The sequence below is a fragment of the Pteropus medius genome, unplaced genomic scaffold (genome assembly GCF_902729225.1).
Source record: "Pteropus medius unplaced genomic scaffold, Ma_sr-lr_union100, whole genome shotgun sequence".
NCBI lineage: Eukaryota > Metazoa > Chordata > Mammalia > Chiroptera > Pteropodidae > Pteropus > Pteropus medius.
Genome location: NW_024344378.1, coordinates 24,836,547 through 24,850,643, shown reverse-complemented (window position 1 = coordinate 24,850,643; position 14,097 = coordinate 24,836,547). Strand labels below are relative to the sequence as shown.

At 38.3% G+C, this 14,097-nt stretch overlaps 1 protein-coding gene across 3 annotated transcripts in view; it reads left to right on the top strand.

The window, feature by feature from the left end:
* The window catches only part of PLCE1 (phospholipase C epsilon 1), a 287,768-nt gene that overhangs the window by 145,922 nt on the left and 127,749 nt on the right, over positions 1-14,097 (top strand). For all 3 annotated transcript variants that reach the window (XM_039871703.1, XM_039871701.1, XM_039871702.1), the window contains exon 4: positions 12,018-12,334. In XM_039871703.1, the coding sequence (XP_039727637.1) occupies positions 12,018-12,334 (317 nt within the window). The remainder of the gene's footprint in view (positions 1-12,017; positions 12,335-14,097) is intronic.

Below are 14,097 nucleotides of genomic sequence, written 5' to 3'. Positions count from 1 at the left end.
AAAGCAAACATGATTTTTTAAAAATATTGGAGTGTTTGTGATTTGAAGTCATGGTTACAGTCACGTCCTAGTTTGCCATCTGTTTTTGTCCGACATACAGGTCCAAGTTAAGGCCAGAACTGAGAATAGACAATAAATGTCTGTTGGTCTTATACAAAGCTCTCCTCAGTTAGATTGTACTTAAACATGTAATATATTAACATAAAAATGAATGTACAGTTAAACATGTGAAAATCAAAGTACTACACCATATTAATAGATTAATGTATAACAAACACATGATCCTCCCAAAAGATGCAGAAGCAGCATTGGACAAAATCAATACCCTTTCATGATAAAAAACACTAAATAATAATAGATAAAGTACATCTGTGAAAAAACCTACAGCTAATATAATGCATAATGGGGGAAAACTGAAAGCTTTACACCTAAAATCAGGAACCAAAGATGTCCATTCTCACCACTTCTATTCAACATTTACTACAGATTTTAGCCAGGGCAATTAAGCAAGATAAAGAAATAAAAGGTACCCAGATTAGAAAGGAAGAAGTAAAACGTGTGACATGATCTCCTATATAGAAAATCCTAAGGAATTCACTTAAAGACTATTTGAACTATGAAATGAGTTCACCAAGGTTGCAGAATACAATTCAGTTACATTTCCATACACTAACCATGAATCATCTGAATATGAAGAAAACTATCACATTTACAATAGCAATGAAAAGAATAAAATACTTAGGAATATATTTAATGAAAGAAGTGCAAGACATATACTAAAAACTGCAAATATTGTTAAAAGAAATTTTAAAAGACCTAAATAAATGGAAAGGTATCCTGTGTTCGTGGTTTAAAAGACTTACTATTGTTAGAATGGCAGTACTCCCCAAAAAGCGATCCACTGATTCAATACAACCCCTATCAAAATTCCAAATGCCATTTTTGCATAAATTAACAACCTAGTCTAAAATCCATATGGATTTTTAATGGACCCAGAAGAGACAAAATAATTTTTTAAAAGAAAAATAAAGTTGGAGGACTTACACTTCCAATTTCTAAACTTACTACAAAGCTACAGTAATCAAAACATTGTGGCACTGGCATAAAGACTGGCATATAGACCAATGGAATAGAATAGAGAGCCCAGAAATAAACCCACGCATACATGGTCAAATAATATTTGACATGAGTCACACAACCATTAAATGAGAAAAGTACAGTCATTTCAAAAAATATTGCCAGGAAAATTGGATATTCATATGCAAAAAAATAAATTTGGACTCCTACTTTGCATGATATATAAAAAATTAACTCAAAATGGATCAAAGATCTAAGTTTAAGACCCAAAACTATAAAACATAGGGAAAGAGCTTCATGACATTGGATTTGGCAATGATTTTTTGGATATGACACCAAAAGCACAGGCAACAAAAGACAAAATAGACAAATTGAGCTTCATCAAAATTTAAAACTTTTGTGCATCAAAGAACATTATCAATGCAGTAAAAACACAGCCCATGAGATAGGAAATTTGCAAATCACATATAATGAGATTAATATCTAGAATATATATAAAATTCAACAACAAAACAAAACAAACAACTGAATTCAAAAATGGACAAAGGACTTGAATAGATATTTCTCATAAGAAGATATACAAATGGCCAATAAGAACATGAAAAGATGCTCAACATCATTAATCTTTAGGGATATGCAAATCAAAACCATAAGGTTTACATCTACTAGGATAGCTATAACTTTTTTAAAAATCAAGGAAAATAAATGTTGACCTGGATGTGGAGAAACTGGAGCCCTATACATGGCTGATGGTAACATAAATTGGTGTAGCCACTGTGGAAAACAATTCGAGCATTCTTCAAAAATACCGAACATACAGTTAACCATATGATGCAGCAATTCCATTCCTAGGTATTGACAAAAGAGAAAGGAAAACGTATGTTCCCACAAAAGTTTTTGCACAAATGTTCATAATAATATTATTATGTAGGGAGGGGTGATAAAAATGTTCTAAAGTTGATTATGGTGATGGTTGTACAGCTCTGTGAATATACTAAAAACCAATGAATTGTACACTTTCAAAAATGAATTTTCTAGTATGTGAATTGTATCTCAATTTTAAAAAGCAACAAATAGCTCAGCAATATTTTAGCATGGAAACTCTTAAGACTATTCTGACCTCTCAGTGGGGTTTGCTGATAATGCCAAGGTAAAAGGAATATGAATGTTCTTATCATATAGGGAAGAGCTGCAGAGTTAAGAACAGCAGATTTTGTGGGAGGGAAGGGAACTTTTTTTACATTTGGGAATCTGTTACTACAATGTATGGCAAGATATAATGGATATTTCTTTTTACGTGAATAAATGAGGTATCATTGGGAATCTTTAAAAAAGTTTGTTTTTTTGTTTTGTTTTGTTTTGTTTTGTTTTGATTATGGTAGGCAGCACGTGAGAAGGTACAAGTTACAGGTTATAAAAACAAAGCAAAAGTTTACTTAGCCTGAAATGATTTGATATATGACTGTCTCCCCATCTGGCTAAAATGAAAGGCCCCAGAATTCCTTCTTCTTCTTTCAAATGACAAATTAATGATGCTGTAAAAATGACCAACTACTGAGAGTTAAATATGTACTCAACATTTTGCATGCATTTTCTCATTTAAATTTCCCCAACATAGTTATAGTTGTTGAGAGGCCATGCAGGAAGTCAGTGCCTGAGCTGGGCTGTAGCCCCACATCTGTGTGACTTCCAAGACCTCACTCATAACCTCCAGATTATACTTTTGGTTTCCTTGTTTTCTCCCTCTGGAGGAGATTTGCCCCTAAGAGTTTATATCATCTGCAATTCTAAGCACACCAAATTGGAGAGGCAGTGGAGTTGAGATGGAATACTCTGGACTTGGGAGCCTCCAAAAAAATTCCAAAGTTCTAGTCCAACTTTGCTACTAATCAGCTCTGTGACCTTGGGCAAGAACCTTGACCTCTCAGAGGCATAGTTTCCTGATTTGTAAAGTGTGGAAAATTTGTCTCAACTATCCCTGTAGTTCCTTCCAGCTTGAGTATTCAGTCCCAGTCCTGCCTCATTTATCCTCCACAAAGAAAACATCTGATTGTCAGTAGTATGTAGAGACAATAAGAGGAACAAAACCTTGGAGTCAGTGTTGGGTGGTGATTTGGCGAGCCTGGGCTTTGGTGTCAGACTGATGTGGCACTGATTCCAACATCAGTGTGATGTCGAACAAGTTCCTTAGCCTCTGTCCTCAAGTTCTAAAATTGATATAATAATAACATAGAGTGCTATGCCATCTGCATAAAGTAGTTGTGAGGATTGGGTGAGATCTCTGGAGCTCAGTGCAATTCCTAGTATATAGTAAGTAGTGGTTATTATAATACTTTTAATAATATTATCATACATTTATTATTTTGTTGATGGTTATAATTATAAAATAGAAACACAGAATCCCATAAGAGTAATTAGTACATTTAAGTATCTCATCCAGGTTGGACTCTGGAGTTCAAGTTGGCTGCTTGGGCTTGGTTCTAGAGCTACCCACGTCTACCAGGTCAGCCATCCCTTAGAAATGTGCTACTAGGTAAAAGGACATTCAATTGTCACCAACACTCCAGAGTTGCCTTCCTGTTAACTTGTAATCAGAAATAGATAGGCGTTCAATGAGATACTGATAAAACAGTTCATAAGCTGTAAAAAGAAAAGAAACTACAGCTCCCTGAAAATTCTCCAATGTGGGTGGGGAATGTTATTAGGTAACATAATAAGCACATATATTTATAATACTCTTTATCACAGTGTTATTTATAGTGGTTATAAAAATTGTAAACATAACAGTGATTACCAAAGAGCCATTAAAATCAAATATTAGAAATCTAGTTTTAGAGTTGGGGAAACGTGCACTGTAGAGTGTTTTTTTAAAAGGTAGGGGGAAAAAAGTGTGTGTTCTGACCCTAATTTTGTAAATATTGTGTGTATTTATAGAAAAGAAACATGAAATGCTACAACAAAAATATTTGCAGAGATTATCTCTGGTATGGGACTATTGTTCCTTTTAATTTTCTTCTCTATGCTTTTCTAAATTTTCTATACTTTCAGTGAGCTCATATTTCTTTGGAAATCAAAGTGTAGAAGTTATTTTTTTATTAATAAGAATTCTGTCAGTTTTTTTCTGCTGTGAGGCTTTTCCATCCAGTAAGTATTGTATCTGAATATGGCTTAATTCTTGATTTAGGCATATTGTTTTTTTCTTTTTGTTTTTAAGTACTGACTTAGAAATACTCTACTTCATTGATTTTGTGGACTCATCTTTTCACGTAGTATTGAGGACAGGCAAGACACATTTGTTGCAAGGTTTATTTGTTATTCTGAAAACCAATAATAGATAATGAGAGTCACTAATTAACTAAACTTTCTCTACATCTATCGCTTCCCTGTTGAAAAGCAATTTTCAACTTTGCCTGAGATTTAGTGTCTTTAAGCCAATTCTAAATCTTTTATAAAAAGAAATCAATGTCCTTCCTCTACTTTTATTTTATATAATTGGAATTGTGCCACTCAATTAAATGTACAGTTGATAAATCTTAATTCTTATCTTAAAAATAAGGGATAGTCTATAAAATTAAAAATTTTTCCTACTTAACTTCCCTAATTGTATTTGCAGTAACTTTTCAAAAACAATATCACAATATTTATTGAAAAAAATCTGAACAGCTCAAATGCTGAACTAGTTTGTACCCATCAGAAGTTTGGGATTTTGTTCTCTGGATGAATTTTTCAGCTATCATTTTGATATATTTTTTATACTGTCCTTTGCACACTAGAAAAAAAAATTAAACAAAACAGAACTATGCAATATAGAACCACTATTATTAGTTTGCAAAATTCTTTTTCCTTCAATAGGGTTATATTCCATTGTTCTCAACTTGCTTTTTTTTTTTTTTTTTTAACATCATTTTATCTATATTTTTACAAGAATTTCTGTCAAATAAAATCCTGGAAGTGACATTGCTCAGACAAAGGGTGTACTGTTTAAATTTTTGTTCTACCATCCAAGGAAACTTGTGCCCATTTCACTACCACTCACAGAGAATGAGAATGAAAGATAATGTTTCAGAAGCAGAGCTACATGGCAGGTTCTCTCAAAATTTTTACTTTTCCAAATTAATTAATTATTTAATTAATGGGGGGAGGGAAGGAAAGAGGGAAAGAGGAAAGGAGAGAGAGAGGGAGAGAGAAAGCTACTATCAAAGTATAATAACTATGTATGGTATCAGGTGGGTACTAGATCTATCAGGAGGACCACCTCATAAGTTATATAAATGTCTAACCACTGTGCTGTACACCTGAAACTAATATAATATTGAATGTCAACTGTAATTGAAATTTTTTTTTAATTTTAAATGTATAAGGGGAGTACTGTGTTCTATTTTTAAAGTCATATTCTAGAAATATAACATTGTCTACCTCACCAACTTCCTCTCTCCATACCCAGAAAAGAAAAGAGGGTGTGTGTGTGAGACAGACTCAATAGGAAATCAGAAGAATCCATCTCCCCTGCAAAAGACCCCTCAAAACACTGAGCATAATGGAAGGTGGGCTTCTGAAGTCAGAGCTGAATTTTAGTACCAGCCCCATCTCAGTATCAGGGTATCTTTAGGCAAATCCTTAACATTTCTGGCCTCTGTCTTGTCATCTATGTGGCCTCTATCATCTTTTGGCCTCTGTCTTCATCTAGAATGGGGCTAATTAATTACACTTGCTTTACAGGGCTCATAGTAAGAATTAAATGAGTTACTTGATGCAAAAGGCTAACAAATGGTGAGGAGCAAAAGCTAGGTGAATAGCTATTGTTATGATGCTAGAAAAGGATTAAGGTGACAAAGCTAGGAGCATCCTGGATGGTAAAGCTCTGAAAACTTTTACAGAAAAACTTGAGGAAATTGCTAACATTCTAGTTAATATATACTGTGTAATACTGCACCTGTGTAATACTTCCCCACCTCTATCCACCATCTCCCCCATCCCAACCAACATTATATTATTGTTTATTTGTCTCTTCTAGAATGGTCTATATGAACAAGGATCTTTTCTTGTTCACAAAATCCCAACGTCAGTGTAGTCTGAAACAAAACTTGGCACATAATAGGCACTCAGTAAATGAATGAATGAATTCTACTCGGCCTTTCTTAAACCCATTCAGGTGTATTGGAGCCAATAAGGCTGGCCCATGGACGCAGAGCACTCCCAAGATAACTCAGGCTCGGCTTGGGGCAGTGCAGAATATTGGGCCAGGAGCTGGAATTTTCTGGTTCACTCTCAGCTTTTGCCAGTTGCATGGCCTACCACACACAAACTGGATTCTTGGGCAAGTTATGTAGCAACTTAACTCAAGCTTTATAAAAAATAAGATTAGCAATACCTACCTGTCATAACTCCCTAACATTATGCACATTATTTGAGATTATTTGGTAAACTATAGATTTTCATATGAGGCACAGAAAGACCAAATGCTTTTAGTTTTGATAAGGACCAAAAAACAAAGAGAAATAAGTAGGAAGTGGCAGGTTTTGCTGGGCTCTAGCCCAAGCCTGAGCCTCTTTTGTGGGCTTGGACCTAAACTAGCATCTCTGAACCAAAGTACTGTCCCTAAGGGAGAAAACAATTCTGGGGGAGGGAGTTCCCCAAAGACACTGTACCCCAGGTCATTGAGTGAACAGTTATCAAAAAAAAAGTGCTCATCAAGTAGAGTAGCTTTCCTGAATATTTTTGGGCTGCACAGTTTGCAGACAGCCCTGGAAATGTCAGCTTATCCACAAGATCAGAGACTTTCTGATCACCAGAAAGGAAGGAAACAAGCAGGGAATTAGAGGACTCTGTGGGGATGGCAGGAGAGGATGCCTCTCAGGGTAACATCCCTCAAGGGAAAACTTGGCCCATATTCTCCTCCCTCCAAGTGGGGTGATTGCCTAGATCCACCAGAGACCCAAAACTCTCGGGTGATATTTCTTCACATATATGCCTTGATTCTCCCACTACTCCCATCTGCCTTTGTTCCTTCATGAGCCACACCTATACTCTAGTGCAAGGATCCCCAAACCCCGGGCTGCAGACTGGTACTGGTGTGTGGCCTGTTAGGAACCTGGTGCCAAAAACATTGGGGACCAATGCTCTAGTGCCTTCTAGAAAATAAACTTCCTTCCTTATTTTCTACAGTGATGCTTCATCTCTCAAAAATATACTTCAGCCATCAGGAATGCCTTACAGTTTCCTAAAAAAGCCATGGTCTCTCTCACCCTTAAACTTTTGCATAGGGTTCCAGCAACAGGGCAGACTAAGCTTCCTTGGAAATTAATCTCACAAACACCTTAGGCCCCATTCTCCCATTGAGAATCACTGAGTGTGATGACCAAAGTTTTGAAAGGACTATGATTCTCATGTAAATAATACAAAGACATACTACAAAGTTGGGGAGAGCTGCTGTATGCTATGATAGTTTACTTTCCTTGTGGGAATTATTTAAGGCTCTGAGAAGTCCTGCAGTTAAAATAGAAAAAGAGAGATTGTTTACCTTTGTTTAGCCCAGTATGTCTCTAAATTCAGTGTAACACACCTTGACAAATGCTAGTTTAAAGCATGGGAACATTCTTAGGAACTTATAAGAAAGGAAGAAGAAGGCACATCTGTGTGCTCCATTCTAATGTAGTTGTAATGTAGTGTTTGAAGTGATAGTTCCAGACTGACCGAGGAGGGGAACTGTCCACCCTCCAGGGCAGTGGCCCCCAACATTTTTGGCACCAGGGGCCAGTGCTCCTATGAGAATCTAATGCCTTATGATTTGAGATGGAGCTGAGACAGTTATGCTAGCACTGGGGAGCAGCTGCAAATACAGATGAAGCTTCGCTTACTTGCCCACCACTCACTTCCTGCTGTGCAGCCTGGTTCCTAACAGGCCACGGACCAGACTGGTACTGGTCTGCGGCCTGGGAATTGGGGACCCCCACTCTAGGGTCAAATCCTTACCCTTGGAGTTCAAAGAGTTCATTTTATAGATCACTCCAAGTAAACAAGCACGAAACGTTGATTTATACTAACTAAAATCACTTGAGATGCATCTAAAAACCAGAATGTTAATGTGACATTTTGTTTGCTACATAGACAATATGCTGAGTGATCAGAAACATGAGCTCTGAAGTCAAATAAACCATGATTCAAATCCCAGATCCCCAGCTTACTACTTATGTGACCTTGACCTTATTTGAGTGTCACATAATAATACTGTCTACCTCCTGATTTAATCCATATAAAGCACTTAGTTCAGGAAGCTATTATTTGAGCAGGGAATTAGAACTTGAAGATACTGTGTCTCATGGTAAATATTTCTAGGCTGTGACAATGTCTAAAGATAAAGTCCTAGTCTGTAGGATAACTATTAACTGAAGAGCAGGGGACTGAGAGCAAACATTGACTATAAGTGGATAATTTTATTCACCAGAAATTTTGCAAAAAAATATTTTTTTCACAGGAGAATAATTACCGTTTTCAGTGGTCTTTATAAACTTTGCTCCCCAAATAACGAGGAAGACTAGGCTTCTTTTTCTTCCATTATTCCATTTAAGTCCTTTTTATTACTCTTTCCCACCAGTCACTAGACTCTTCATTCATTGTAATAGTATGTGATTCATAGCTCGATTTATTACAGTTTATATCATCTTATATTATTTACATATTGTATTACATTATCTCTTCTCTTACATATTAGGTAAGCAGTCTCATAAGATTTGGAAATTACTTTTATTTCCTTCCCAGAGTAATCTACTTTGAAATCATGTCTTAGAGTTGGTTATTTCTGAGAAGACTTCCTATATATGCCTAATTCCACTGCACATAAGTTATCGGTATCCAGAAATTGCAGTCTGCCTCTGTCATCAGGCCACATTCTGACTCAATTTTCAGGAAATGCAGTCACTTTCTAAACTGTTCAGAAGGTTGAAGAGTGAGGACATATAGGCCATATAGATTTTGAGCACCAGCCTTATTTTTAGTTATTTTCAAATATGAGCTTAGAGAGAACCAAATATAATTTGGTAGTCCTCTCTTTTTGCTGTAGTCTATTTTTTGGTAGCTTGGTCCTAAAGATGGATAAAAGTGGTTAGAATAAGTCATTGTACTCTTTGCTCACCTGCTCACCTTTTAGAATCAAAGAGAAGTGATAACTTTGATACTCTGCTTTTTACACAGAAGACAAACAGAAAGTTCTGACCAGAATATATTTAAAACAGTTCGCGGTATATCAGTGGAGAGCAATATAGCCCAAACTTTAAAGCTCTCTCCTCACAATTTTTTTTTTTGGTTGTCACTGAAAACATTCCTCCAAAAGGAGACCAACTCACTTAATTAAATTGCAAATTACCACCAAATTGCAAATTACAAAGTACTCTGTCCTGAGTTATGCTTCAAAGGTAGTGAGCTGCTTAGGAGAGGATGAATCAAGGGAGAACATCAGAGCCCAGACCATCAACAGAGATGCCCTGTCAACACAGTGATCTAAGAACTAGGAGCTTCCAGGACAGACCTGGTTTCCAGTTTTCTTTCCCACATCTTTACTGGTTTAATTTGAACAGACTATGTGGCCTAATTTTTGGATCAGAAGATATGGTCACCATACTTAGAGAGGAAGGAATCAGGGAATGTAGGCTACCCTTTAGAGAAGGTCCATAATGAAGGGGAGGCTAGAGAAGATTTGGAGTTTAAGGGAGAAGGGAAGTTTTATTGGTTTGTTTTTAAGGATAAGGGAAACTGAATATTTGTGTAGGCAAAGAAGAATCAGTAGAAAAACAGAGACTGAAGGTGGAGGAAACCACTGAGGCATGTTGAATAGACTTAATGACAAACCTGCATGGGCCTTGTTGAGGAGGGGGCACACACCATTCTCAGAGAAGGAAGGGAAAGTGGAAGAAATAGAAGTTTTTGAACTAACTGAAGGAGTTCCTGACACTTGGCAAGTATCACAGTGTCGTAGGTTAAGAAATGATGGAACCAATGTAATGAAAATAAAAGTAGGTTTGGGAGGGTGAGTAGAAAAGGTATACTGCCAAGGTAAAAATGACAATAAGTTATATAGGGAGAAATAAATAAATTCACGTCAAGTTGAAGCTGCCCCAGGGGCCTAGCTGAAGTAAGATAACAGAAATCAGCAAGGGTCACTAAGTAACATAATTGTCAGTGTCGTATAGCAGCCCAGAAGCCAAGTATGTGGGTGGTTGAGTTTGCCTAGGATCGAGGATTGGGAAGTGCATGTGGTGGAAAGTCAAGGTGATTTGTGAGGGAATCCTGGGAGTTGGTGGGTGTCATGTTAAAATTCTGACTATGCACCCATAGTGAGGCCAAGGAACTGGTGTCTGCGGAGGACAGAGAGAGAAGGTTTCATTGAAAGAGTAGAGGGGAAAGGAAGTCAATTCAGGGATAATGGCTTCGGAGTTCAATAATCCAAAGACAGAGTACTTTGGAGTGACAATTCCAAAGTTATCTGTAATAGAGATTAAAAAAAAAAAAGTCAAGAATATCGAGGTCTGAATGTTGAGGAAGACTTCCTTATGAGTTTTGCTGTTATCCAGTGTCTAGGCCAGATGACAGTCAGTGGTGAGAAATGCAGTGTTATTGGAAGACACTTTTATTCTGCTAAAGGGTCAATAGGGGTGTTTTAAGAATTCAAGAATGTAAGAAAGATTCTGGAAAAATAGAATGTGGTCCTCTCATGAAGCACCATGAGAAGTGTGAAGGAGGGCTGGCCAGGAAGAGGCTGCTGGGAAGAAGATGTGAACTGGATGCAGAGTGAGAATAGTTTGGCCCTCGGGGCAGCATTTCTTGAAGTGGTTCCAAGCAACACTAGCCACACAGAATGGCATAATAGGTGTTATATAAAGTATGCCTCTGGAGAAGTACTAGGTGAAATGATGTAAATAGATTTCTTTACTGTCAGACCCTTTAGAGTCTTTAATGGTGTACTCATATGCCCCATGTATTTCCAGGAAGAGAATTTGTGACATGAATGTGTGACAGTTGCCCAACTTAGCTAGCCACAAAACTGATCATACTTTGGGAAATTCTGTTCTAGGGCTCATCATAGATTTTCAGTTTTTTGAATGAATGGATGGACCAATGGTTAAGTAGACGAATGAATGAATGATGGACATATATAGGTAGGAAGTTAAGAATCAGATTGGGAGGATAGTGGTTAAAATAAAGTGAATTCGTGCTAAAGGAATAATACTGAGTCTACCAATGCATTTGGTACTTCCATCTAATGCTCTTGCTACTTTTTCTCCCACTGCCATCTTCCTGCTACCAGTAGTGGAGCAGGGAGTAAGATTTCTTTATTTTATTTATTAAGATACATCTCATTAGCTATTCATTTCTTCTTTTATAAGTGGTCCTGTAAACCCTCAAATGGATCTCTGTGGAATCGGAGTTTTGAGGGTAAAATGTTGGCAGAGTAGACCATGAAGTTTTGAAACCTCGTGTGCAGAGGGTCCTCAGGTCTCCTGCATGTTGATACACAGTGTGCACGTACATGTACATGACTCTTCTCCCTATAGGCTTCTTTCCTCTTTCATTGCAGTTGCTGTGCCCATACCTATCCTCCTTTCTTTTCACTCTGATGGTTAGCACTGGAGAATGAGAAAACAAATGGTACCTTTTACTTCTCTACTCTGCAGAGTGCCATTATGAACTGATTAGGAAATGGTGTGTTAAATCAATTTTGTTTCTGAAAATGGGAAACCAAGCCTTCCCTCACCCTCCAGGGAGGATGGGAGGGAATAGGCAGGGCAGATATCAGGTCTTCATAACAAGAAAGAAAATATAGAACTGTTCACCAAGCAGAAACTTCGGTTAAGAAACCTATATGATTTTGAATGGCTCTCAAGTAAATATCCATTGTAAGGGATACCAACCATGAAGTGACCATGACTTTCGTTGCTTTATTTCAGAACGCCAACCAGGCACCTCTATGGCCAATTCCAGTGCCCTCCCTTCAAGTTCAGCTGGGATCAGCAAGGAACTGATTGATCTGCAGCCCCTCATCCAGTTCCCAGAGGAAGTCGCCAGCATCCTGATGGAGCAGGAACAGAATATTTACCGAAGGGTCTTGCCAGTTGACTATCTTTGCTTCCTGACCCGGAACTTGGGCACTCCAGAATGCCAAGCTTCACTGCCCTGCCTCAAAGCATCCATCTCAGCATCAGTTCTCACCTCCCAGAATGGAGAGCACAACGCCCTTGAAGATCTTGTGATGAGATTTAATGAGGTAAGAAGCCACTTTGAGGTGTTTTTGTTACTGATATCTCACCTAACTGTCTGTCTTGCTATTTCCATGATGGTCATGCTTTCTTTCTGGGCAATAAGATAGACAATATGTTGTCATCTTCCCTCTCACTTCACCCCAACATGCCTACCCATAAGCCTAATTGATCCTATCTCTACCCCATATCATTACCAAGTCCATCCACCTTCTCCCTTTGAACAACCAGTCTCTACCTTTTCTCCCCTCCCTTGCCAAAATATTCTCCCTGGGGCCATATTCAAATATTCTCCCTCTTGTTTCTACAAGGGCTTTTAAGAACAGATGTCTTAGTTTTGAGTTTTGAAAACACGACTTCTGGCCATGAGATCTGTCTAACCCACCCTCTCTCTTCCACTATCAGGCCTCCTCAGCAGACACTGAACACCAGCACACTGGGGTCAGGAGAGTGGGGAGGTACATGGGCTTGAGGGGCAATGAATCATCCCCACACCTGTTCTCTGCACCCATCAAGATCTCCAGCCCCAGAAGGTCCCTCTGAGTCCTCAGAGACCTTACCAGAAACCAGTTCCGAAGAGACAGAGCGTGACTGGAGTCTGGGAGCACTTGGAGGGAGGCAGTATAAGAGGTCTAGGGGCTCACTGGGAGGAAAAGGATCAATGGCTGATATCCTGTGGCCCTGGAGCAAGACAAGGGACAGGAAGGAGAGACAGATCTCTGTGCAGTGCTTGGATTGGGGATGCTGCATGCTTAGTCATAAGATTTTTAAACATTACCCCACACCCAGAGTTTTCTGTTAGACATTTTGTTTCTTTTAGATTTAATTTCTTTTGCCTTGAATATTAAAACGCAAAATTTCAGTCCCTGTGTTAGTTGGTTGGTAGTTGGTTTAACTCTACAAATATAGTTGTTTCCTATTTTAATCATGTAGTAAACTACCTAAATCCTGAGAGTCCCTGTTCGGATCTTATGTAACTCTGATTTACAAAAGATCAATCAGCCTTTGTTAAACACTTTCTAACAAAAGCAGATCACCTTGCAGGCTCTGTAGCCTGCCAGTCATGACTCTGATGATGGATATAAATGGCAGTGACCATGGTAAGGCACAGTGGATGCAGAAAATGTTAAAGGCTGAGCTCAAGCAGTTCTGTGCCCAGACGTGCCGTTAACACAGTTCCTCAAAGGGAGATCCGTTATCCGTAGGGATCGCTGATCTCCATCTGGTACTGCCATGCTGATCATTTATGTGCACCATTTATTGGCTCCTCACAACAACCCTGGAGACAGATACTGTCATTAGCCCCACCTTCCCAATAGGGAAACTGAGGCACGAGGAGGTGAAGTCATTTGCCCAAGATTACACTGGAGGTCGGTAGCAATAGTGAGATTCAAACCCAGATGGGCCCCAGAGCCTGGGCTTTGCACCACTGCAGTATTGTGCCTCCCACCTGTATCAGGCTCATGTTGGGAGGTGGTGCCTGATAAAAACAGATCCTGGTCCCACCCCAGACTGAGTAAGACAGACTGTCTGGGAGTCCACATGAGAGTTTATGAACCACACTGCCCCAAAGTTGTTTTTTAAAAATAAATCTCCTGACGTTCTTGATTTCCCTTACTGATAAAACTGGGTGGGAAATGAAAGTTCCAGTAAACTGAGTGATTTTATTAGTGGATTTTACTGTATTTAGTCAATTATTTTAAATGTCCATATCCAGTCACTCTCACATTCTTAGGACCTTATTCTCATCCTTTGTTGCTGTTCTTGTTGG